We start from the raw sequence: 26,139 nt of genomic DNA, 5'->3' as shown, positions 1-26,139 counted from the left end.
TGACGTAAATACGTCTATATTTTAGGGTCAGTGTCATTCGGCAAAAATGTAAAGAAAAAGTGGAACGAAAAAATGTAACTTCATTGTTATGTTACCTTGGAAACGTCATCTGTTTATCAACAAATAAACAACAATGGTTACCTACATAGTTACCTTACCTTACCTTACTTTACATTACCTTACATTACATTCATCTATCACAGACCCATCTGAAGCCTTACTAATTAAAGTTAAATAAGTAATGTCTTACTCAAAACTTAATCAGTTGTAAAGCAGGTATAAAGAAAATATTTAGAATAAAGCCAATATATAAACTTCCTTTCCGTATAGACGTATTTACGTCAAATTCTCCGGAACCGTGGTTCCACTGACAACTTTTTTAGTCCTTCCAAAATGTGTGTTTCATACAGGATCAGGAGAATTTGGTGGTCACAGACCATGACCACATTCCATAATCTTGATCAAAAGAAGCCGTGCACATTTATTTTTCTTATATAGGCGAAAGATAAGCTTAAGATGTCGCCCATTAATGTCTGGAACTATTAACTCTAATGTCGTAAGAGATGGTTCAGTTATTTTGTGCGTAATTATGACACACCAAATATCACTTTATTTCGTAATGAAGAGCCAGATAGCGAATGAGTCTCGAGTCTTCTGTAATCTGATGTCGACTGTTCCGACAATTTACCTCTCCAACTATGGAAGACCATGCCTTATCGAGAGAAAGTAATTGTGGATCAACTTTTCTCTCAAATCAGCTACAAAAATGTTTTCTCGCCACCCGATCATTTTCCTCCGAGTCATGAACAAACGTTGTCTTGTACTGTCGCAGGTTTTCAGTTTTACGGTCCCTCGCGCAGATATCCTCGGCTCTAGTCGCTTAAGATATTTTCCTTCTGAAGTTTGAAGTCTACCACCGATTTCGTCCAACGTCTCCTCTTTTCTTATCTGACATGCAGACTAGCAATGATCTTATTGTTTTTGGCTCATTGATCAGGTGAAGGAAGAAATCCCCACTGCTTAGCCCCTACCGTGTACAGAATTGAAATAGAACTTTATCGATTTCATTGAAAATGCACTGTCATACGAAATCTGTCTACAAGATAAATATAGATCGTGCATTACGTGTCCGGGTGATTTACAATGCGGCAGGCCCAGACATTTCAGTGCAGACACTGGGGCAGTGATGATAATTTGCCGTTCTTCACGTTGGACTAGATCCAAATGTTTCAGGTAATAAGAGGCCGATGCAGTTGAAGTTTGTCGCTGTGTGTGTCCTAAAGAGAGAGATAATTGTCACTGCGGTTAGATCGACGGTGTCAGCCGGCGCCTTTGTGCCTGAGAAGAATGGCGTTCTCAGTCTGAAGGAAGCAAAAGAATTCTGATTATAGATCTACTCATTCTTACATTACTCCCAGCTTATTTTAGATTTTTTCTCATATAATGTACGTCTGAAAAGATACAAAAAGTAATAATGTCATTTCTGTACATTAATACAACTACAAGTAAAAATTATCCATTAATTCTTTTTTTGAGATGGGGGCGTGCTTCCTTCCCTTTTTCTGTAACGTGTTCTTCGTCTGTGCTGCTACATTTTTTTTTCTTGTTGAAACTGTCCTCATTGAGGCAGAAAAGTTCTCTTTGCTCCCTTGTGCAAATTTCTTTGTTTATTCCTCAACCGCAAACTTTTATTAATTTTCGGGACCAGAGTTACGAAAGAGAAACAGAATTTTATTTCACATTTAAACTTTCTGAAACACACGACCCTCGTGCTGCTATTTCTGAGTCATTTTATGATCTGCACTCGACATTGCAAGGGATTCTAGTGCTAGGTTGACAGATTTTGTGAATATTTAATGGGTGGAATTTTGCTGGATGATGATTTACGTGAATCAAGCCTGTCAGAGGCTAAATGCCGGATACTCAAAGCCATTAACAGTGCTTTTTGTAGTTCAGGACTTTTTTTGGTACCTTCGGGTCGGAGCCGACCCCTGGTGACATTATGAACAAGTTCCTTCTGATAGGGACCTGTTCATATTTTACTCGGCAGATGATCCAGAAGTGGTTTGCCGTTGCCTTCTTCTGTGTGTGAATGGAGTAATTGCTGGGATGCCACGGAGAAACCGGGGAAGCCCCCGGAGGAAAACTCTGTGATACCGTGGCTTTATGACGTAACTAATCAAAGGAATAACGTTTGGCGACGTATGCGTGAGATGAGGGAGACGACATTTAGTGACTGACTGTCAGCTGGAGAACGCATGTGACGCCCAGAAGTAGAAAAAGCCAACACTTAAGACTTTTCGAGGCTTTTACGGAAGCGAAAATGCGGATGTTCTGGGCTGTCACCGATCAGCCTCGAAGGTTGTATTTGACATTTGGAACGAACGCATCGCCTTCCTGAAATGGAAGGAACATCTTCCAATGAGACAATGTTAACCACGTACACGATTGCGGTCACTCATAAGTCCTCATATCCTGAGTTCTGGTTGTCTTATCTTCTTGTACCGCGTGGGAGACAGAACGTTTTATTATTAGATAGTAACTTTAACGCTGACGCATGCGTGGTAGCAACTGAATTCTGCCTCGTCTTGTTAGGCATTACCGAAGTGCCGACTAGCTGTCCGTCAGAGTTGTGGACAGTCGCGTTTAACTAGGAAGCTGACCGATAAATCTACTCTTTTGTCTGAAATGTTTGCTTTGTGTCTTGGAGACAACAGGGCCGCGATGCAGCGCCAAGCGTCGTCGGAGGCTGCCTGCCGTTTGCCTGAGGCTTCCAGGTAAGCGTTGACTCTCTCTAAACCACGCCTGTGTGCAGTTGGCACGACTTTTCCGTAGCTCACTGAACCTGTCGCCCATATCTAAAATTTGTGGGACATAACCTCAAAGATTTGCATCGCCATCATGTTTGTAATTTTGATGTAAAAATGACAAAACAGAATATGCAGGTACGAAAAGTACAAAATACAGAGAGCAGCACCGTCCAAGTCATATAAACTAATCGGTGTACGTAGTTAAATGGTGGCTCTCAATGCAACAGTGGTTAGCATTCTCCCCGTCACCCTTACACATGAACTGCTGTCGTGTACGTAAATGAAAGGATGAATTTTAAAGTACGTGGGCTCCTTTTGTCATGGACACACGATGGAGTACGTAAGCACGCCAATAATAGTATTTTTAACTGTGGGAATTAATTCTGCCTGGGAACTTGAAAGGGGCAATGTTAATAAAATGGATATGTGACAAAATAATTGAAAGGAATGTAAAAATGAATTTTGGACTTAAAACGTTTCGAATTTTATCTAAAAAGTGGCTTCACAACATTTAATATACGCCCACCATATTTCTGGTGTTTCGATGAGGTGAGACTATGTACCTGTATAACTGGGTCGCTAACTGACCCTTTGTCCAACCCCAACACAATACACTTTGGCAAATATGAAACTCCACAATTCAACTTTACTAAGTTTGGTCGAAATCTGTCAGGCACCTTCGATTCTGTTACAGACGTGATGGCACTAAGTATCCACCACATTTAGGATTTGGAGTCGGATTCTACGACGCGACTGGTGGTTATACATTTCTGAATTGCACACATCGCCTTGTGGTCTATGGCAAATGCATTAATTTTAAAGTACGTCAATATCATCATGATAAACAGAGGCTGTGTTGGTAAGCAAGTTCGTCTGGATCAAACGCGGAGTTAATAAGGAACTTGTATTTTCATGTCTCGCCGTCCCCAGACTACGGCATAAACTCATTTCATGAATACAATATTTTTATTTTCCGTCTATACACAAACTTAAAATAATGTTGTTTAAAATTATCTAAAATTATAACATTCTGAGTAGACACTGTATCTTGTTACATTTTTTGTATCGACGACATGTTTCAATGTGTATTACATCATCATCAGGTCTATCAATTTTAATATATTTTAAAAACTGTAGTACATTTTGCGTTGCGTTTATTGATTATTTTAATCTATTTAATTTTAAGTTTGTCTCTTCTTTTTGTTTTGGAGGTTGTACTTGGATGTTTATATCTGTAAAATTTCATGAAGGTTGTTAATAAATCGTTTGAACGTGTATTCAGATATCTGAGAATGACGGTGACATATCGAAATTACATTCGCACGGAAAGTGAGGGAAGATTAAATTCGGGGCATGCGGTTCAGGATCTTCGGTCTCTCCGTATGTCATCCAAGTGCGTAAGGATTCAATACGAAGAAATTATAATTTCAACTCTTTTATAAGGGCGTGAACCTTGGTTTCTCGCGTTTATGGGAAGAATACAATGATTTCTCTTCCAGTCTTTGTCTATAAACGTAAAGATTACAGAATATTATACGTATGTATATAATTTTTCCTTTTTGAGTATCGGTCTGAAACTTAATCTCCACGTTAAGAGAAAAACACAAACTGAGTGTATTTGAGAGCAGGGTGCTTAATTAATTATTTGGAACGAATAGGGTGACAGGAATTGGGATAAAATTCCATTTTTTTTCGCTCTGCTATGTTTTCGGTTGGGAATCTGACACACGTCGGGGCAAATTCACAGAAATAATGCTGTAGGAAATGTTGCCGCTTTAATCTGTGAAAGAAATAAAAAATCCCATAAAAGTTTCCGACCAACAACCAACGGTCTCTTGTACCTGGACCTCGGCGCAAGGAATTTTTTTTTGATAAATGTGGTAAAAATAAAATACTAATCGGAATTAAATTAAACTTACATCAGTTGTGAAGAACATAGTTATGCGTGTATTCAAGCGATAATTTTTAGAAAACTATTTTATATTCTAATAGTTACAAATAATTAGAGGCTTTTGATTCTCTTTTCTTTTCTTTTGTCGGATTACTCTACGTCACAGGAATCGGAAGTTTTCGTATTCATTCGACTATTTATGTCGTAACCTCACGCACTGCTTCCTTTCTTTGTAAAAGTACCAATTTTTATCATTTTTTGAAAAGTGTGTTTTTTGTGCCATCCGTGCACAGATTCCAAATTTCTTACGGAAGGAAGAAGTCAGCTGTTGTTTTATTTAGAAACATTTCACGTATCCTTGCCCAATTTCTACGATGTTCGGGGGTTGGGAGCCACGCATTCTTAACCTGCGGGTGAGTGGTAAGATTCAAGTTCCGGCCGCTTTGCCTCTGACGTACCCAATGAGCTGTTTGGATTCCAGAGCGAGTCTAAACGTGGTGAGAAGAAAACAATGACTTCTGGTATTCGAACCCACGTCGTCGAGGCTAAATGTAGACTGAGCTGTGTTAAATAATAACGGGACGGAGTCAAACTTTGGTTGTTCTTATGTGTTTATACAATATAATTCACAATTTATTTCTCCGGTAAGGCACTACATTTTATCGCAACGTGTAACGAATTTCCTCTACTCTCTCACAATTCCTTCTTTATGGCTGCGTCCGCAACGAAAATCTTTCGTAATTATCGTCCTTTGGAGAACGATTTTCTTGAGAGCCATTCTGAAGGCGGCGAAGCAGTAGAAGTTTCTAGGGACAGAGAGGCTTTATGCTGCTCTGGGAAGTTCAAAATTTTTGCCACGTCCGAACGCCGACCCTAACGAAAAGTTTAGGTGAAGAAAGGAAGTACAAAAGAAAGCAGAAAGAGAGGTCTGAGCCTGTTATTTAATTGTTCCATGCAGAGTTTTTCTTATACTTTAGAATAACTCATTTTGAACATTACGGCGCTGTTCCACGAAAAACCCTTCTCTTTAGTTTGTGATTCTTAGAAGAAAGCGTTTCCGGAATTCTGTTCATGCTTGTCCATCCGTGATCTTGCGGCAACTTCTCCGACACCTTCGTACTGCAGAGCAGTCTGAACAACTGCTGGCAGGCGTTACATTAAGAAACAGGAGTTAAACTTCCAAAATAAGTAAACCTTTGTTTTCTTTTCAGCCTGAATTATTCTATTTACTTTCTGTAAATTCTTGTCATCATTTATGTTTCTTTATCTCTTGATTTTTATTTATTTCTCGTATCTTATTCGTGCCCTTTCCGACCTTATTTTTTCGTTTATGTATTGCTTTCCGTGTGTTCATTTATCTAGCTTACATTTTAGCCTTGAATTTACAAATAATTATGCTGAAACCTGCGATTCATGCAAGATGGTTATAAAACTCTCTTAATTTCTCTTATTATTCGCGACATCCTGCAGCTAACAAAACTAACCAGACGCCATATCGCATCTCTGTCTAACTCGTTACACTGAACTTCATTTCCCACTCTGAGGGATCAGCACATTTCTAAGCTGTTAGAGGACGCAATCGAAAAAGTGACAATATTTGGAGTATAAGAGACAACTGAAAGAATTATAAAATATCTTAACCTGGGCTTTATAAATCGTATTTCTTTACCTAATAATATAAGGAAATTGAAATGTTTGCGATGCACAGAATATGTAGCACGCATAGGAAATATGAGATAGTCATAAAATCTAAAGGAGAAAGACCACTTGGAATAATCATGCATAGATTGGAAGGTAAGATTAAAATGAAGATGGATGTCTTCTGAGATAATGTGTTGTAGGCAGGAAGGACCGCTGAAATATTATTTAGTAACTATCAGATTATCATCTATTGGTATCTATCAGTGCAACATCTCAGAAAGCTGTCTTCATATTTGTCGCCTTGAGAACCCTAAATCCCAAACAAATTAAAATGTGCTTCGGATGAATCAAATTTTGAGGAATAGAATGGATTGAATTGGCGCATATTGGGTCCAATGGCAGGATTTTATGAATGCAGCAATGAGTAATTTTCTGATCAGCCGAATGATTGTAAACATCGCAAGTAAGATCCTGAAATACGGTATTAGTTAGTTACTTGCTTCCGTAACGACTTGCGTGTGCAACTAATCAATTAATTATCCACTCGATTGAGTAATCGAACAAGTATATCGCTATCCAGGTCGACCATATCAGGTATAAAACTGCACTGTTGCCAAAACATCCACGACGTCATTCTCAGTACACTGTACGCCAGGTTTCAACGGTGGAATGGAGCAGTCGTTCCTTAAGGAAGTCAGGGAATCCCAGAGCCAAACGCTGCGTTCGAACTTCTCCTCAGCGGTTCCCAGATTCAGTGTAACAGAACTCGACCCTGAATCTCACTACCAAGCCTGCGTGTATTCCTTCAACCACAGGGGGCCGCAGTGAGCCCGTTGTTGTCCAGGCACCCACAGTAAGACTTCCAGAGAAACAGTTCATCGCACAGAAAGGTACGTAACTATTTGGTAAATTTGTTTCTTACATCGTTCATGCCTTGCATAGCTCGTAAGGAAGGAACTTTACCCCCTTCTTCAATTTAAATATGTCGCCCACAAGACATTCTTGAGCACCTGTTTTATTGTGCGTTGTACATTAAATTTTTAGCCATCTCTTATTTCTGATTGATTTAACACTGAATCCAGATAAGGCTTCAGGTACTTGTTGAAGTTTCTAACTCCAGTTCGGCCTCCAGCAGCATGCGGCCCCCTTGTGTCTTGTGCTGTCTCCAGAATTCCAGTGGCCTCAGCCTACCTCAATCTCCTTAAAGACTTTTGACCGAAAACCGCCCACCCCATTAACATCGTTTTGCAAGATCAAGTCGACAGAAAAGGCTTCGAGTGACAGCTATCATCAACAATCATATTACCCATTATGAGGGTCAGAGGTAAAATTTCCCTTCAGGGCAGGAAAGGAAAGTTAATAAACATCAGGTCTGATAGAGATACAATGATTTAGATTGTAGCAGTATTAGCTGTTTAATTGTGTAAATTCTGCAGAAATATGTAAACTTGCCTGTATTGTATATGGTGATATTCTCTCTGCTGCTGAATTTGGTTATAATGAGTTTGTGTAACTTCATTAACATTATTCAGTGGTCATCTGCTCACGTGTATCGTAATTGTTCTGCTCGTAAAATGTTTTATGCTTGAATTGATTTAAGAGAAGACCGAATTGGCGTGAGAAAATTCTTTTCTGACACACACACACACACATATATATATATATATATATATATATTATATATATATCAAAAGTGTGTCTGTGTGTCTTGTGGAAATGTACTTGAATGAAATGGGAACCTAATGAGTTAGGACGAAATTACATGTTCAGTTGTTGGGTTTTAAAAGCAGGAGCGCTGTATGTAAGTCTTCATTGTGACAGTATTTGGATTCAGAAACAGATAAAATTATGATTTCTATCTCAGTCTCCTTTAAAGAGATTTATGAGCCAGCCTCAGATGCAAATCCATTGCCGTTAGTATCTTTGTAAATCCGTGTCTCGTGGAGTTCTTCGCTGGCCTCATACCACGAGACTGAGTCGTAAGATATTGTCCTTCATTATTTCTTGACATTTCTTCGAGTTATTAATTAATTAGTACTCCCCTGGATTGGTTCCCAGCGAGTAAAAAAGGGCAAGTCCAACATCAGTGTTGCTGCCTTCCGGCCTCTTGACACGCGATATGAGATGGTATTTCCCCAACCTCGATGGATGGGTATACCGCCATGACTACAATTTAAAAATAAGGAGCCATTTAAGTCTCGTTCGTGACAGGGATTAGAAACAACATGAGATAATTAGGATTTCAGTCGCACATTCCTTCCTTGAAAAGAGAGACCAGACAACATCAGATGCAAATACCTTACAATTGTCTACAAAAGGACCAGGAAATCACGCGGCCCCCCGAAACATGTTCTCTGGCCCAGGGGCGATGGGCTCAACAGCGCCCATTAAAAGTAAAGTAAAGTTTGTCCCACTATACGCCATGTAGGCGTTTGGGGTGAGAGGAGGTATAGCTCCTCTCTTCCTTGACCTCGGCACTAGATGGGGGTGAGTGGTCAGCATCACGCCCCGGCCGGCTTTACCCCCGGGAAAGGACCCCGGTACCCATTGGAGAGGAGGCTGGGTGGGCCCCAGAGCCAGTCTGGACGCAGAGGCTAGAGGAAAAATCCTGCCCCCATCGGGGATGAACCCCGGTCGTCCAGCCCGTAGCTAGTCACTATACTGACTGAGCTATCCCGGCTCTTAACAGCGCCCATTACTTCGAAAATATTAAGTTAAAAATCAACCAAGCAAAATAAAACCCGACGTTAATTTTAAAGAAGGACAAATTAAATTGCAATTTTATCTTTACTCCTCATTATTTATAAATTTATTTCATTCTTATAGAGAAAACATTTAATATTAAGTATTTATTTCTTACATTTACGATGGAATCTGACCAAATTGAAGTAATTATCTTTTTATTTCAAATAACAAAAATGTGTAAATATGGACCGACAATGTTAAACTTTTACGTGAACACCTGCGTGCATAACAATGCAAGAAAAGTATTGGAATTTCTAACCCACACCTCAACAATCTTGGCTGAGAATGCCGTAAGGCTCTTTTCTCGTAACTTATGCATGCAGTATAATAGCCTGAATGAAACGTATTGCACTCTATTCTTTTAAATAAGAAACTAATTGTTACGTCAACTGTTTACTTGGCATTGTTGTGTTTCATTATCGCCGTCAACAATCCGCTTTCGTCATTGCGTAAAGAGCTTTGCTGTGAAACGCTTGTAGAAGTGCGTCGTGGAGTAGACAATTTTGTGCTGTTAAAATCCTTTTAGAACATCACAAGTACTTATCTTATACAAGAATTATTAAGAAATCTGTGATACTCCGTTTTAGTTTTGATTAAATTGATAATTGCCGGTGGACGTCGAGGTCTCTTACAATTGAACAAAGTTTGAGGTAAGGGATTCCTATTTATTATTATTGTTCATTACATTTAATGTTTTCATCTGCATTTGTGAACTCGTGTAAGAGAATTAGGCTTGTCTTTTTTTAACACATTTTCAAGTAATATCAGATTGACTTCTGTTTGTTCACGGCAACATTGATAATAAAAGAATATTCTAGTAGGCAATTATCATTTTAAACGAATAAAACGTGTTTAGTGGCATCTTAATAAAAATATGTGGATGCTAAGAAGTGGGTTATATGTTCTGAATAATAATTCTAACACTTTACATCTCTTGATACATCGACATTATTAAAGCGTTTTAGGGAACTGAGAAGAAATTTTATTTCGGATTTAGAAGAATAATTATCGACGAATCTCCATGCAAGAGCAGATTAAATCCGGGGAATGTTTGCTGTTATTGAGTGCAAAGTATTTATGGGTGCAAAACTTGGTCTTTCACTTTGAGGGAGGAACTTAGACTGAGGGCCTCTGAGAACAGAGAATTGAGGAAGATGTTTGGACCCAAATCGGGAGTGGGATAGATAATAGAAAAAATGCATTACGAGCTCATCACCCGATGTTGTTAGGGGGGGGTGGGCTGGGAGGGCTGTTTACAAGACCTGAAGGGAGCAGACTTCTGGGAAGACCTCGGCGTAGGTGGCAGGATAACATTAAGATGGATCTTAGGGAGATGGGACTCGATGGAGCGAATTGAATGCAACTGGTTCAGGATAGACCCCGGTGGCGGGCTTTTGTGCACACGATGATGAATCTTCTGGTTCAGTAAAGGAAGTGGGCTATTCTTTGACGAGTCGAGTACCAATCGAGATTCCATTGAATATCTTGCACATTGCAGTGTGTGAGTAGCGTGATTTAGGCCTGATCTACGCATGCGTTAGAACAACTTAGAGTTTTTGTGACTGTTCCCAACTGTAATTCTCGCGTTCATTTGATAAATTTAAATTACATTTTGTGCTTGTAATGTATATAAATTTGTAACTTAGGCAGGAATGTCCTTAATCAAGTAAGCTCTTAAGCACTTTTAGTTCTACACAGAGAGAAGAACTCGAAAATTCTATGCTTATGAAAAAGCGTAGCATTCTTTTTCCAAAATTAATTCTTAACTGTCTGGTTCTGCATCAAAGGTCACGCAATTTCTATGGCATATTCTATTCGTAAATTTTTAAAATCGGTTAACCAGAGTAGAGGCATCTAAGACTTTATGGATTACACTTATGTTTTTATACGTAATGTCTACGTAGTTTACATATAAGAAGTTTAAATTTATGCGAGTAATGACAAACACGCGGCATGACTTAATATTGCCTATTTGAGTCGCATTATCAGTTTGATTAAGCCAAGAAGAGTGAGATGGGCGGGGCATGTGGAGTGCATGGATGGGGTGAGAGGTGTGCACCGGATATTTTTGGAAAGCCTGAAGAGAAGAGGCCGCTGGGGGACCTAGATGTAGATGGGAGAATAAACTCAGGCGGGATCTACGGGAGAAAGGATGTTGAAGGAGACTGGATTTTGTTGGCCCAGGACAGGGTCCGGTATAGGGCTTTGGTTAATTCGGTGATGAAACTTCGTATTCCGTAAGCCGTCTAGTTAGATAGTTAGTTAGTTATATATCACATTTAGAGCTTTGTCATTTTGTGTCGGATCTCAACAGCCATTTCTATAACAAAGAAACAAACTGAATCTATGGAGCTGAAGACCTTCTTGAAAATCTAACAGTAGCCCTGGTAATCAAATGCCTCGCCTTTTAAGAAACATAAAGTTTCATGCCCGTGTTTACAAGATTCCGCCTCTAAGCCACATCCACAAACAAATGTAGAAAATCCACAACTTCATTCCCCACCTCCCTAAGAACCATTTTAATAATATCCCAGCAACGCATGGGACTCTCAAATGACCTTTTATTTTCAGGTCTTTCGATTAAAAAGTTCCACTTCTTGTCTCTGCCATGTGTTCTACATGCCCCGCCCATCTCATCACTCTTGATCTGACAGCCTACAATTTATTAATTATTGAAGAGATCTATAAAGCTCCATATTACGCAGTTTTCCCCATTCCCTTGTCAGTAACTCTCTCGCAGGACCAAATATTCTTCTCAGTACCGTGTTTCCTCTCAGTCACTCTCAGTCGATGTGCACACGCGTCGGTATGAAGAAAAATCTGTAACAGCGATCGACTGTTTTTCAGGAGATGGACTCAAACCAAATTCTGACCGAAGCATCGATCAACCTGAATAAGCTGAGAGAGGAGAACCTCTTGTGTGACGCGGTGCTGAGGTTGGAGGACGGCGGCGTCTTCCGAGTCCACAGAGTGATTCTGTCGATGCGCAGCGAATATTTCAGGTTTGTTTATTTACTGACGTGGTTGATTAACACGTGAAATAAGGACATGATAAAAGTCAGTTCGTATGAGAAATGTTTCATCCCCTTTGATGCAGAAACCTGTATTTTTATACGGCTGATTGTCTTTTGTTATTTGTTCGTTGTCATGAAATCTCACGGCGGAGAGGAAGAAGAAGATGAATGTCTTCTGGACGTTGCGCCGTAGAAACTGAGTGTCATTTCAGACGTACTTATTGCCTTCTTTCCTTGACGATGGAGGCAGTAAGCACGTCAGAAACATAAGATAATTTCTACGAGACAACATCCCAGAAGACATGGGTGGTTCTTTGTACTAATTTTTAAGTGCAGTTGTACTAAGGTGACAGTCAATCGATCTGGAGGGAGAAATAGAAACAATCCATTTCCAAAACGTCTTGGTTTTAATACTTAAAGACGACCGACAAAGTCCAGAAGGAAGTTGGTAATGCCCGGAACATTGAGAGCTGCTGTCTTAAATAGAATAAACTGTGAGAAGGAATTTCGTAATACATGTAAGACTTGAGGTTTTCACGGCGGTGAGTCTGAAAATTTCTGTCTTCTGGGTTGTTGCGCTGTGTAGTCTGGCCGATGTTAACCAACGTTTCAGAGGTCATACTGCCTCCATCATCCGGGCGATGTGTATAAAGATTTCTGTCTTCTGGGTTGTTGCGCTGTGTAGTCTGGTAGATGTTAACCGACGTTTCAGAGGTCATAATGCCTCCATCATCAGGGCGATGAGTATGAAGATTTCTGTCTTCTGGGTTGTTGCGCTGTGTAGTCTGGTTGATGTTAACCGACGTTTCAGAGGTCATACTGCCTCCGTCATCAGGGCGATGAGTATGAAGATTTCTGTCTTCTGGGTTGTTGCGCTGTGTAGTCTGGCCGATGTTAACCAACGTTTCAGAGGTCATACTGCCTCCATCATCCGGGCGATGTGTATAAAGATTTCTGTCTTCTGGATTGTTGCGCTGTGTAGTCTGGTAGATGTTAACCGACGTTTCAGAGGTCATAATGCCTCCATCATCAGGGCGATGAGTATGAAGATTTCTGTCTTCTGGGTTGTTGCGCTGTGTAGTCTGGTTGATGTTAACCGACGTTTCAGAGGTCATACTGCCTCTGTCATCAGGGCGATGAGTATGAAGATTTCTGTCTTCTGGGTTGTTGCGCTGTGTAGTCTGGTTGATGTTAACCGACGTTTCAGAGGTCATACTGCCTCTGTCATCAGGGCGATGTGTATAAAGATTTCTGTCTTCTGGGTTGTTGCGCTGTGTAGTCTGGTAGATGTTAACCAACGTTTCAGAGGTCATACTGCCTCCATCATCAGGGCGATGAGTATGAAGATGTCTGTCTTCTGGGTTGTTGCGCTGTGTAGTCTGGTAGATGTTAACCAACGTTTCAGAGGTCATACTGCCTCCATCATCAGGGCGATGAGTATGAAGATGTCTGTCTTCTGGGTTGTTCCGCTGTGTAGTCTGGTCGATGTTAACCAACGTTTCAGAGGTCATACTGACTCCATCATCAGGGCGATGAGTATGAAGATTTTTGTCTTCTGGGTTGTTGCGCTGTGTAGTCTGGTAGATGTTAACCAACGTTTCAGAGGTCATACTGCCTCCATCATCAGGGCGATGAGTATGAAGATTTCTGTCTTCTGGGTTGTTGCGCTGTGTAGTCTGGTAGATGTTAACCGACGTTTCAGAGGTCATAATGTTTCCATCATCAGGGCGATGAGTATGAAGATTTCTGTCTTCTGGGTTGTTGCGCTGTGTAGTCTGGTTGATGCTATCCGACGTTTCAGAGGTCATACTGCCTCTGTCATCAGTGCGATGAGTATGAAGATTTCTGTCTTCTGGGTTGTTGCGCTGTGTAGTCTGGTAGATGTTAACCAACGTTTCAGAGGTCATACTGCCTCCATCATCAGGGCGATGAGTATGAAGATGTCTGTCTTCTGGGTTGTTGCGCTGTGTAGTCTGGTAGATGTTAACCAACGTTTCAGAGGTCATACTGACTCCATCATCAGGGCGATGAGTATGAAGATTTTTGTCTTCTGGGTTGTTACGCTGTGTAGTCTGGTAGATGTTAACCAACGTTTCAAAGGTTTTACTGCCTCCGTCATCAGGGCGATGAGTATGAAGATTTCTGTCTTCTGGGTTGTTGCGCCGTGTGGTCTGGTCGATGTTAACCAATGTTTCGGAGGTCATACTGCCTCCATGATTAGGGCGATTAAAATATGAAGATTTCTGTTTTGTGGGTTCTTGCGCTGTGTAGTCTGGTCAATGTTAACAAACGTTTCAGAGGTCATACTGCCTCCATCATCAGGGCGATTAAAATATGAAAATTTCCGTCTTCTGGCTTGTTGCGCCGTGTAGTCTGGTCGATGTTAACCAACGTTTCGGAGGTCATACTGCCTCCGTCATCAGGACGATGAATACATGTTTCATTGTCAGGAGAGAATCTTTCGAGAATTTGTGCGCACTTTAATCTGCTTGTGTTTTAAATAAAGATACCCTGGGTTCTGGAAATGATAAATGAATTATAAGCGTGAGCCATTGTTTCTGTTTTCCAAGAGACGTATCTGTCGTCTTGTTACGAGCTGTGCCCTCTTTCAATTTTCAGACAATCAAATCTTTCCGTTTGTCTTGCTCTGCAAATCCCTTAATTAGTAATAGGAAAATGTTACTTGGTTGGTGATGACTTTTTATAGTCCGCGTAGAAACATCGGCTTTTCTTTCAAGTGGTTTATTGTCGGGAAAATGTTTTTAAAGAGCAAATAGATTTCATATTACGAACTGATCAATCAGTGGAATATACAACACGCGATGTATGTTGAAATATTTGCGTTGGCTTTAAAATTTCTGTAGTAGTTGTTATAACCTCAGATATCTCTTGATGGAGTCAATGTTATGTAAGAAACGAGGTGACATTCTATAGTTCAAATGTTCGCTGCTTGCTTTCCGATTTTTAAGTTGTTTTTTTTAAGACTACGGAAACACTTCACCCACACGCAGTTAATCTGGTCCCATTCGGACTCATTCTGGGAGTTTTTGAAGTATTCAGATAACAAGACTTAATCCACCACATTGACAAAAAGATTCTTTTACTTGGTTGCGTGAGTCATAAAAACTTAGAGTTTATGCGCATGACTTGTAATTTTCTGCTCGACGTTTCTCCAAATGGACGTTTCAGGACCCTCTTCACGACAATACTGCACACCGGTGAGGAGACTGATATTGTCCTCCACGGAGTCAGCTCAGACATGATGACCCAGATACTGGATTATGCTTATTTTCGCGAGGTGGACATCCGCTCCAACAACGCGCGTCAGCTGTTCGTGGCGGCTGATTACTTTTGTATTCCGAACGTTACTAAGGTCTGCTACGACTTCCTCAAGGACGAGATAAACGTCGACAAGTGTATCGGCATCATGCAGTTCGCAAGGTAATTTATGTTCATTTATCATTTGCTGTTTCGCCAGCTTTCGTCGCTGGAGCGAATCAGCTTTCCTCAAGAGCAGTCGAGTGCCGGGTCGGAGATTAAAGCCTCTGACTGAGGACTGGGAAATTTATAAAGCGTTGTAGGTCAGGGTTGTTGGCGGGTTATTATTAACGTCTCTGAAATTTAAATGAACTGATTTAACTGCGTATGTTTAGAGCGTCATTATGACTAGCAGATGAATAATTTCACCATATAGAACGTTAATCGCGATCTATTGCGGAGTCATAATCAAATCCACTCGACTTCCTATCCTTCTTTCTTTCTTCTTTCTTTCTTTCTCTGCTGAACTCCTTGCTCTTACATAATCCTCCCGATATCAAAATGAACATTCAGCCCCACATCCTTCTGCATACAGCAAAACCTCTGTTGACCGAGCCTCGATTATCCGATTCCCGCATTAAGCGACCGAATTTCAACCAGATCGGTTGCGATCGGTTTCCACCGGCGAGAGTGGTTCAAACTATGTCCACGCAATACAGTTCATTGATCTAACCTCGCCCCAGATTTTGCTGATTATTATGAACACTTCAGGACATTTGTAGAATTGTTTATTATCGGGCAAAGACAAAGACCAACCCGCTGGTCCCCGTAGAAGCTGAACTCTAACTCCTTCTTGTTCAGGACAACATAGCAAGGAAATCGACTGACATCGGCAGAATCACACCAGAACCTCCAGTTCATGCGATGGACAGAATGACTGATAAATTCACGTTTTTAGTACAAGAACTCCCTCGAACAACGCTCACGAGTGAGTTTGTCGTCGGCTTGTGCGTGCGGCACGCCCGCATCATTCGCTAGCGACTAAAATCTGTATTGAGTATCAACTTATTTGTTCAATTCCATGACAACGTTCCCCTTTCCCCCGCTCATCCGACCCGTGGTTCCCCCATTTAGTCCGGTTACACGAGTTTTCACGGGATTAACACACACAGTTACCAAAACGTTGTTTCGCCAAGGTTAAGGCCAGAATTCAAAATTCTACACTCCTCATCTCACTGCCTTCTTCACTTGCGTACTCCATGCCCTTGTTTCAACCTACAACCTTATCGCGAGGACCAACGGGCATTGCCTGGGTACCTTCAGAGCCGAGAACTTTCTATTTTGGATCGGTTAAACGGATCGTCTCTCAGCGTTGCCTCTCCACGTGTCTGTTCTCAGAATTGCTCATTCGGGCTTCAAAGGGCTAAGGTAAAAACTGCAGGCGAAATACTGTGGTGTGCAAATGCTTGAGAATCCAGTTCTTGCTGCAGTGTTTAATTGTGCCAGACTTCGAATCTGAGTCGGCTCTTACCTCGCTGTCGCAGGTTACACTTCATCGCCGACCTTGGGACTCGCGCTAGTCGCTTCGTTCAACGCAACTTCGTGGAAGTGTCTCAGCAGAGCGAAGAACTCCTGCAACTGCCTCCAGAGAAGCTGCAAGCGATAATCGAGGACGAGGAACTGAACGTGAGGGACGAGAAAGTTGTGTGGGAGTGCATTCTCCGGTGGATCAACCACGACCCGGACAACAGGAAAGGTCACATCGCGGGCCTTTTGAAGGGCGTCAGACTTGGACGACTTGATGCAAAGTATTTCAAGGAGACGGTCAGTATGCCCCTGAAATCGTGGATGTTTATAGGAAGTGAAGCCCGCGTTTTCAATTCCATATTCACATGTGTTCGTAACTAATTAATGCAAATTGTAAGCCTTTTTCTTCGTCACGTGTAAGCCCGTCTGTCTGTCTGTCCGCAGTTCCAGCTCGAGAACATCTAAACGGATGTTTATTAGATTTAATATTGATTAGCTTTAACAGAATCTGTTGACACATTCCAATTCTGGTTAAAATCTTACAATAACAACGTGTAAAACTACACAATGATTTTAACGCCTTCTACTGTGCAAAATTTGCTGCGTAAGAAATCCCCAGATTCTCTTAGTTGCCATGGTTACAGTAACTTCCTGTTTAATGCTGCTGTTAACACGCTCGCATACGCGTGTGTATGTGCAAAACAAATATTCGATTCGTCCTTTTATGCAAAAATGTTGTTCGAGTTAATAATCGTCCTTTATTCATCGTCTCTAATTTTGAGTGTCCGACTGAGCTACAATCTTTGATTGAAGTCTCAGCTTTCATTAAGATCCATTACGTGTTTCAGTTCAACTACAGCATTTCACCGTTAACTGCATTCAAACGCCCACACAGCTTGAATAGGAAAATCCTCTAATAGATAAATCACGTCTTCCGGCGCAGCGTTCTACATAACCAAAGATCCTACTGCCATAAGAAGCTTATCTTAGCTGCTCTAATAATTTCAAGTATCTCCAACGATGAACACTTAGCATGATAATCTTCAGCTGATTGATCATATAGAGACAACAGATATCCGAAACGTTCAACAAGATAGATTCGTTTTACATCCAAGAGAAAATTTCCCGAGGGGCTTCAAATTCATAGACAGCTTTAACATTCAAATATTTTAAACGTAATCTCACGAAGCAGCCTTACAACTTAAGATATTCCTTCTTCCATTTCATCATGCGCTTTAACCCGAGAGGAAAAAATGTTCTATTCAAGGTCAAATGCCCTGTGATTTCAGACACTCGCCTCTTAAGAATACTTGTGAAACAATCGCACGGATTCATGAAAATGTTAACTGCTTCAAGTGTCTTTACAGTTTAGCATTCGTGTCTACTAGTTTCCAACACTTAAAGAGAACCGCCTGATGATGACTAATTAAGGTCGAAACATGCAATGGCTCGTAATAGACAATGAGCCAATAACCCCACGCTGTTGTGTTGACGGACCTTCCACAACAACCATCAACATGCAGAAGGTTGCCTCACTTGAAATTCGAAGCAACTAATTGTCATAATTTTCTTTGATGCTACGTAATTTTGACAATTAATTAAAGTTATCGAATCAAAAAGAATGTGCATCTCGTACGGGAGAGACGAGAAATAAATTACAATTTTGAATTTAACTCAAAATGCAGCCATTACTGAAGGATTCAACTTTCAGTTGAAACACATTTCAATACTTTTCTCTAAGTTCGATTTAACCTTGATTTCGCTTCTCTCCACAATCTGTGCATTTGTTAAGAGCGTCGTTACATAAACCAAAATGCATATTTTCCTGTATATACCACACTCTATTTCGGCGATTCCCCAACCAAATTATGTGTGAATTTCATGTGTGCTCTGCAATTGAACATGGCATCCCTTCCTAAAAGTTCATAAGGTCCACATTGAACTGTTCAACAGGTGTCAAAGCACCCGTACGTGACGGAAAATGAGGCGTGCAAACCCGTGATGGCAGAGACGCTCGCGTTTCTGCACGACTCAGAAATGATGATGGAAGGAGACAAGGACTTCGTGACACCAAGGATTGCCTACCCGCGAATCCCACAGGACATTCTGTTTGCTATTGGTGGGTGTCGCGACGGAGAGCCGTCAGATGTGATCGAAGCGTACGACGCACTTGCTGACCGGTGGACTGTGGTGAGTTGCACGCATTTCTACTCTTACCGCGGCTTGTTATATGACGCCTCCGAGAAAAACTACTTTTCCTCCTTTTTGTTTATTTTTACTAAGTAATCGTTTATTTAAGCTTAATCACAAGCAGCTTTTAGCCTCTTTATTTCGTGATCTTTTATTTCCATTGCACTTTTTTAAGATAAGCTTCAAAGACATGAATTAAAACGTGACAGTGGAACCACGGTTCCGGGGATTTTGACGTAAATACGTCTATACCGAAAGGAAGTTTATATATTGGCTTTATTCTAAATATTTCCTTTATACATTCTTACAATTGAGTAAAGTTTGATTAAGACTTTGCTTATTTAACTTGAATTAGTTACGCTTCATATGGGTCTGTGGTAGCTGAATGTAATGTAAAGTTTTATAGGTAACAACAATGCCGAGTAAACAGATGAGGATTCCTAGGTAACATAACAAAGAAGTTACACTTTTTCGTTTCCCTTTTTCGTTCCAATTTTTTGCCGAATGACCCTTCCTCATAGACGTATTTACGTCAAAATAATAAATAAATAAATTACACAAATGCTAAGTCTCGTATACAATATAAGTTCTAATAGGAATCGACGAAGGATGTGAAGTTTTCCTTAAATACCGCTTACAAAAAGCGTCCTACTTCACCTGTCATGGCAACCTGTCTGCTGATTTTAGACTTCGTTGATCGTCAGTGGATTTCAACGTAATGAATGAAGCACTGGTCGGTGTGGATGTTGGCCATCTGCGTGGTAACGCCTCATGAATTAGAAGGCTTTGGGGTGGGGTCGGGGACGTACTGCCTCCATCTTTGCGTCGATAAAACCCCAAACACCAACATCTGTCTTTGTCATCGCACGAACCTGAAATGTCAGCTGTTGATCAGAAATTGATTCTACGTTTGTCTGTCGAACTTGACGAGAGCTTCTCTTCGGGTCTTTCTGTTTCCACCTTCGCTCCAAGTTAATTTCTCACGGTCTTTGTCGAGTGCCTCCCTCCACGGTGTAGCAATTTCGGTCCACCGTTGGGGGTTGCACCTCTGCTCCGGTGGTTGGTCGCCTGAACTCTAATGTAAGGACTTCACTTCAATAGACCGAATGACCCAAAGAAATGTAAAGCCATAACCTGTCGTTCCTGCAGGTGGAAGGGGTCGACTCGATCGGTCCGCGAGTCAACCATGGCACGGCAGTAGTCGGTTTCGACATTTACGTCATCGGTGGTCGTGATGACAGGACACAATTAAGCTCATGTTTCTGCTTCAACGCTGTTAAGAAGACATGCCGCGAGGTGGCGCCTATGCACGAATGCAGGTAAGACGCAGCTTGGTAACTAAGGAACTCCTTGGAGCAGAGTCCTTCTTCAAAATGCTGATAGTCGCTCTCTTAGTCAAGATATAAATCTGGGCAGGGGCTGTAAAATTGAACCACTCACACACAGGAGCTTCGAGCAAAGTGTGAATAGGTCGGAGGACTTTTGCGACAATTTTGGTTTTAAGAATGCGATTTGATTGTTAGTTCATTTGAATTGTGACATAACAATGACGAGCGAACAATTGGGTTCTGCGAGAGGAAATGCATCTGAATCAACAATAAATGAGCATAGCAGATAGCGTACTTTTGTTCGTTTCAGAACCGCTTTAATGGTGGCAGTTCTGCGAGGTGCAGTGTACGCCATGGGCGGTAAAGTTAGAGAGCATTATCTCAGAACGGCTGAAAGATACGACTGCAAGGCGAACAAGTGGTCGAGGATCGCTCCCATGAACAAAGAGCGATGCTATGCGAGTGCGGCTGCACTGAATGGTACGTAAATCCTGTGAAACAGAAATTTGTGAATTAGTGCAAAAGGCGAGGCGTCTGTCTGTCCGCGTGTAAGAACACGAGAACGGTTGAAGGAATCGCGGGATCTGAGGTTTCTAACGGCGGGGAGTACGAAGATGGCTTTCGTTTGGCTTGTGCCGACGTTTCAGGCGAACCTTATGCCTTCATCATCAAGGCATTCCTCTTCGCTCTTGATCTTAGTTTCCGTCATTCCGTCATTCCATCGTCCCATATTCTTTTATTATTTCTTTCTTTTATCCGTCCTACGAACTACGCTATTTCACAGACTGCAACGGCTTGAAGTTCTGAGTGCGTGATGGTTTCTTCTGCTCTCGTAAGCTGTACCTGTGCGTCGTATTCTGCCTTTTTAGTGTACACTCGGAGTGAATGCAAACAACCATCAAACTATCAAATTGGCTCTCAAATAGTGCAGATGCAATATTGTTTTTGTGACAGTTAATAATCTCATGTAAATAGCACATTGTATTATAAATGTAGAGCACCTTTTAGCAGCTCGTACCGTACATCTCTGGTACCAAATTTAATAAAATTCGTTTCACAGACGATGTAACTTACCATCATTTCCATTATGCATTAATTTAATCACCTTATGCTGTTTATATTAAATTTTATCAGTTGCTCTCAAGTCTTTTGACACGCTGATTGTCTGCTCTCGAAACAAAGAAACAGATGAACAGTGGAGTTTCTGTGACTCGAAGGGGGACTTAATAGATTTACAGATTTAAGTAGGGATTGTCCCATGTCTGTGCTCTGCATGGACCAGTTTAATTATAGCTAATTTGTTTTTACAGACAAAATATACGTCGTTGGTGGAATTTATTATTACAATTTTCTAAACATGGTGGAAGTTTATGACCCGGACACCAACCGATGGACGTTCGTTGCACCAATGCTTTCTCGACGTGCCCTGCATTCTTGCGTCTCGTTCCACGGCTGTCTGTACGCCCTAGGTGAGAACTCTGGACATTCTGAGTGATGCTGCTCTATCCTTCTGACAGAACTTGCTATTGTGAAATGTTTTCCTGGTTTTTTAGAGTGACTGAGATTTTATGAACAGCATTTTTCTCCTGTCATTACAGAGTTAGTTTGTCCGTAATTTTAACCCCGATTCGTGGTTTCGATTACATTCTCCACAAAGAACACTTAACTAACTAACTAACTAACATCACGTAATCTCTTATGGTATCTCAACTAATGTATGCCCCATTTGTCACAAAGTCCCAGGTTTAAAGGTAAATATTTTGTTCTTGTAGCAAGGAAATTTCAGTTTGCCGTTCTGTTATCCCCAAAAAATCGGTGGTTTAAAGCAGTCCCTTCGCAGTCTTTGATATTCGTCACTTGTTTGTGTAACGCCATCTTGTGTTGATAATTAAGGCTACTTTCTCACGCAGTTTCATGAAGTAGACAACAGATGTCAGGCGCAATTTCCTGATGCTACAAGGACGAAAATAAAATTGTAGCTGTTCCTGGTACTAAAACTGACAATGCAAGAGGGAATGGATTTTCTTTGTTGTATTTAATTCATTCGTTCCTTTTACGGAATTACAAATTTTAAGAGCGTAAACACAGACGGAGTGTGAAGCATCGAAGTTACGGGAAATACTAACATCTAGAAATTTGTAATTGGTAATCTTGAAGAAAAGATACCACTTGTGATACATTGGCGTAAAAGGAAGGATAATATTAAAATGTTTTTAAGGAACTAGATTATATGAGATGAGGTCAACTACCGACTTTTGTGAATAAGGTAATGAATCTTGTGGCTCCATAAAAGGCACACATTTCCTGGCCAGGTGATAGAGTAATAAATATCAAGAAGGTCCCCGCTGAGTGGGGTTAGAATAAGTTCCCTTTGGCAGCTTTTTTATATCCTGTGACCTTTTACGGAATATGTGTGTGTGTGTGTGTGTGTGCAGGAGGACACATCAGAACATCATCCGATCTCAGTACCGAAAAATATGACCCTGCAGAAGACACGTGGACCGCGATCCCTGCCATGAACTTCTATGAATATCAATTAAACGCAGAAGTGATGGACGACACGATCTTCGTAATCGATGGATGTTATAACGAGTGGGTCGCATATTTCGATGGCAAGGAAAATCAATGGTTTGTTTGATTGTTTGTTTGTTTGAGTCTTTGTTTGGTTGTTCAGGGCTGTATAATCACAAACTAACTTTCGAAAAGCACTAGGAAGTGAATTATTTCCGGTCAATGTATCCGCGATCTTGAGGATGCAGCACCTTATAGTGACCGACGTTTCAGAGGTTCTTACTGCTTACTCAGAGCCTCGAATAAGCGCGCGAAAAATGGATGGTTAAGGGTGTAGAATGAAAGGAGGCGGGGCGACGTTGCGGTCAAGCTGATTGGTTAAATCAGAGGGCGAATGACTAGGAATGCTAATCAGACGTAAGCTGTGACTGCATTAATAAGAAGCTCTTGGACTAAGTTTCTTTGATCAGTGGCACTCTCTTGGGCAGGAAGTGTCTGGCGTTCAGCGCATCAGCATCACCATAATCTTTCGCTTTCACCGAAGTGTTAGGACAGTTTCAGGTTTAACGACGCCTATCCATATCATGTTCCCATTTCTGATGGACGTTTATTTTAAAATGTCCGTCTCTTGGCGTGTTTGACCATGCAGTCTCCTGAAATCTGTTGACGGAGTTAGTAAGAAGATCCAAAAACATCCCAGAAGACAAATTTCTTCATAAGTGTTTGAAGAAGAGCCAGAAATCCCACAGAAATTAATTTAATTTTGATTTGTGTCTGTTTTACGTGTAACAGAACCTCTCCAGAACTATTTTTGGTGGGACAAAATTTTTTTGAAAATATATTGCTAAAAGAGGGAAATATTGTCAAGGGCTCATGTCTGAAAGAAGACACGCTTATCTCTCCAAAGATAGTGTGTGATTAAATTTATTATTCTGACCGAAGTCAATGGCTTAATGAAGTGTACCAAACGTCGCTAGGCAGAACACAAGTCATTTGACAGCGTTTTAAAATAGTCATAACCTCTCCCTCCATTTTGATGTAATAAAATGTTTTACGTTATAATAGGACGTTGGCCCATGTTCTATGTGCATGAGTGAAAGAAAGATCACGTGGGAACTGTTCTGAAATATGGTGAGGCAATCGTGCATTGAATTCCGATTGGGGGAACTTTTGTTAAGGTTTTCTGGAAACAAAATACAAGCAACGACATTTCGGTGGAAGCTGTGCCCTTAGCTTCAAGCAGTTTCCCATTAAACCCAAAGGCAGAGCCAATCCATCAGACATGGATATTTTTAGGTCAACACATTTTACGACTCCCAAAGAAAATTCTTTTATACTCATTCTACATTGAAATCTCTGATATTTTAGAACTCCATACATATTTTCTGTAATTTTGTCAGAGAAATGTCATAAAAATTGACTTGAGTGTAGATAATACTGATGGAAGATGGAAGATTGTTTGTTTTCACTTTTAACATTTCAAATTGCAGGCACGAGGTGGCAGGCATGAATGTTTGTAGATCCGGGATGTCGACTTGTGTCATCGAGAACCTACCGAATGCAAGCGATTACGCCTACAGACACAGAGACAAATCGATGGAGGAGAAACGCAAAAAGAGGAGGATGATAAAAGCAAAAGAGGAGGAGGAGAAATGCAAGAAAAGGAGGATGATAAAAGCAAAAAAGGATGAGGAGAAACGCAACAATGAAGGAGGAGAAATGCAAGAAAATGTTGGTTTGGAAAATAACCGTCCTTCCACACACACTCGTCCTTCTGCTGATGTAGCCACGGGTTCAACCCCAGTAGCTAGGCCGGCGCTGGTGTGGTTACAACGTTTCTTACTTTGGTGCGTGGAGAGGGTTAAAGGTTTTCTCAGAATACCTTGACATAGGGTCAGTCGGTGGGCGAGGACCTCCGACTCTCAGGGATTACACGGAGAGGTCTTAATTGGAGTAGCGCTCGCGAGAGGGCAGCGACGTCGCTGAGCTGTTGCAATTCTTGACGACACAGTTGTTGTTGAAATCACTCAATTTCTTCACGAATTGAGACACGCTGATGCAAAGACACAATTATGTTGATATTCAGGCATTGCAATGAATCGGCTGTTTATGTACGACTTGAAGTCCAACACTACACAAGCGCGCTATCACAGTAACTGGTCTTAAATTTTGAATTGAATGCGGCGATCCGATTCGTCCCCCAAAATCACCCCATAACGTCGGAAACGCTCCGAAAAGCCACATTCGAAATTCACTGGTCCAATCGCATTGAGGCGTCTGTTCTAGGGCAAACGTCATTCCATATCTGGAAAGGCTTAAGCTTTCGCCTCGTAAACAACTTTTACGAGGCGAAAGCTTTGTGAGTGTCACGGAAGCTCTCGAGGAAAGACGATTGTTGCCACTCTCTTCCAATCCAACAAATTAACAAAGCCAAAATTCATAAAATCAATCACATTTGGAGGAAGTAAGGCGTTCCAAATATAATCTCTTCGCGCCTCCTTCGTTTGTATAAACCAAAGCCTGGTTTACCCCTCATCTCAAGTTTCAGCCCGTTCGGGAATCGAACTACGAACTTGGACTGGCACAGGAAAATAAGTAGTTTGCAGTCGATTACAAACACGACGAACACACTAATTTTAATTAAGTACCTTCGAAAATAATGTAGAAAACTGATAATTTATGTAAGAGCTAAAAAAATAAATAAAAAGAGAATTATTGTTTGCAGCAAAGAAGGAAAGATTATTTCTCCTCGTTATTTTCTGCTCAAGAAGTCTTATTGAAATTAATTATTTTACAGGCGTTTAATTTTATCTAAAATATTAACATTCATCAACACACAGCAGTTTCACCTTGCGTCTTGTATTAAATGAATCCACTTGTGGCGACATGTTTCGAGTTACGAAACCGTCTTCAGGGGAAGATTAAATGTTTTGCTTCATGAACGTCATTTAGAAAATCGTCATTTGGAAGCCATCACACTGAGAATTTTGTATCGATTTCTGATCTGCGTGAGATATTTTAAAAAAGAATTCGAAAATACATTTGGCTGAGTTGCCCCAATATACCGGGTAATTGTGCGATGTTCCTTAGGGAAGTACCAACCTTTTCAAATGTCGTGAAGAAACAGACGATGGTTTCAGTTAACAGATGTATTTATTTATTCATGGTACTTTGTAAGGTACATTTATGTATTTTAATGAATAAGTACAAAATATTACCACAAA

At 40.9% G+C, this 26,139-nt stretch overlaps 1 protein-coding gene across 1 annotated transcript; it reads left to right on the top strand.

Moving 5' to 3' along the window:
* Nucleotides 1-9,613: 9,613 nt before the first annotated feature.
* LOC147874533 (kelch-like protein 10) lies at nt 9,614-25,634 on the top strand. The gene is made up of 10 exons (XM_087345272.1): nt 9,614-9,737; nt 11,935-12,089; nt 15,291-15,542; nt 16,904-17,183; nt 18,840-19,076; nt 20,226-20,395; nt 20,715-20,884; nt 21,715-21,873; nt 22,840-23,032; nt 24,406-25,634. The coding sequence occupies exons 2-10, from the start codon at nt 11,938-11,940 to the stop codon at nt 24,800-24,802; spliced, it is 2,010 nt and encodes a 669-aa protein (XP_087201398.1). The 5' UTR covers nt 9,614-9,737; nt 11,935-11,937; the 3' UTR covers nt 24,803-25,634.
* Nucleotides 25,635-26,139: the final 505 nt, after the last annotated feature.

Source organism: Zootermopsis nevadensis, unplaced genomic scaffold, assembly GCF_977971745.1.
Source record: "Zootermopsis nevadensis isolate Lab colony 2312 unplaced genomic scaffold, Znev_1.0 Znev_ptg000008l, whole genome shotgun sequence".
Lineage (NCBI taxonomy): Eukaryota > Metazoa > Arthropoda > Insecta > Blattodea > Termopsidae > Zootermopsis > Zootermopsis nevadensis.
The sequence above is the reverse complement of the archived record's forward strand: the minus strand, read 5'-3'. Positions and strand labels throughout refer to the sequence as shown.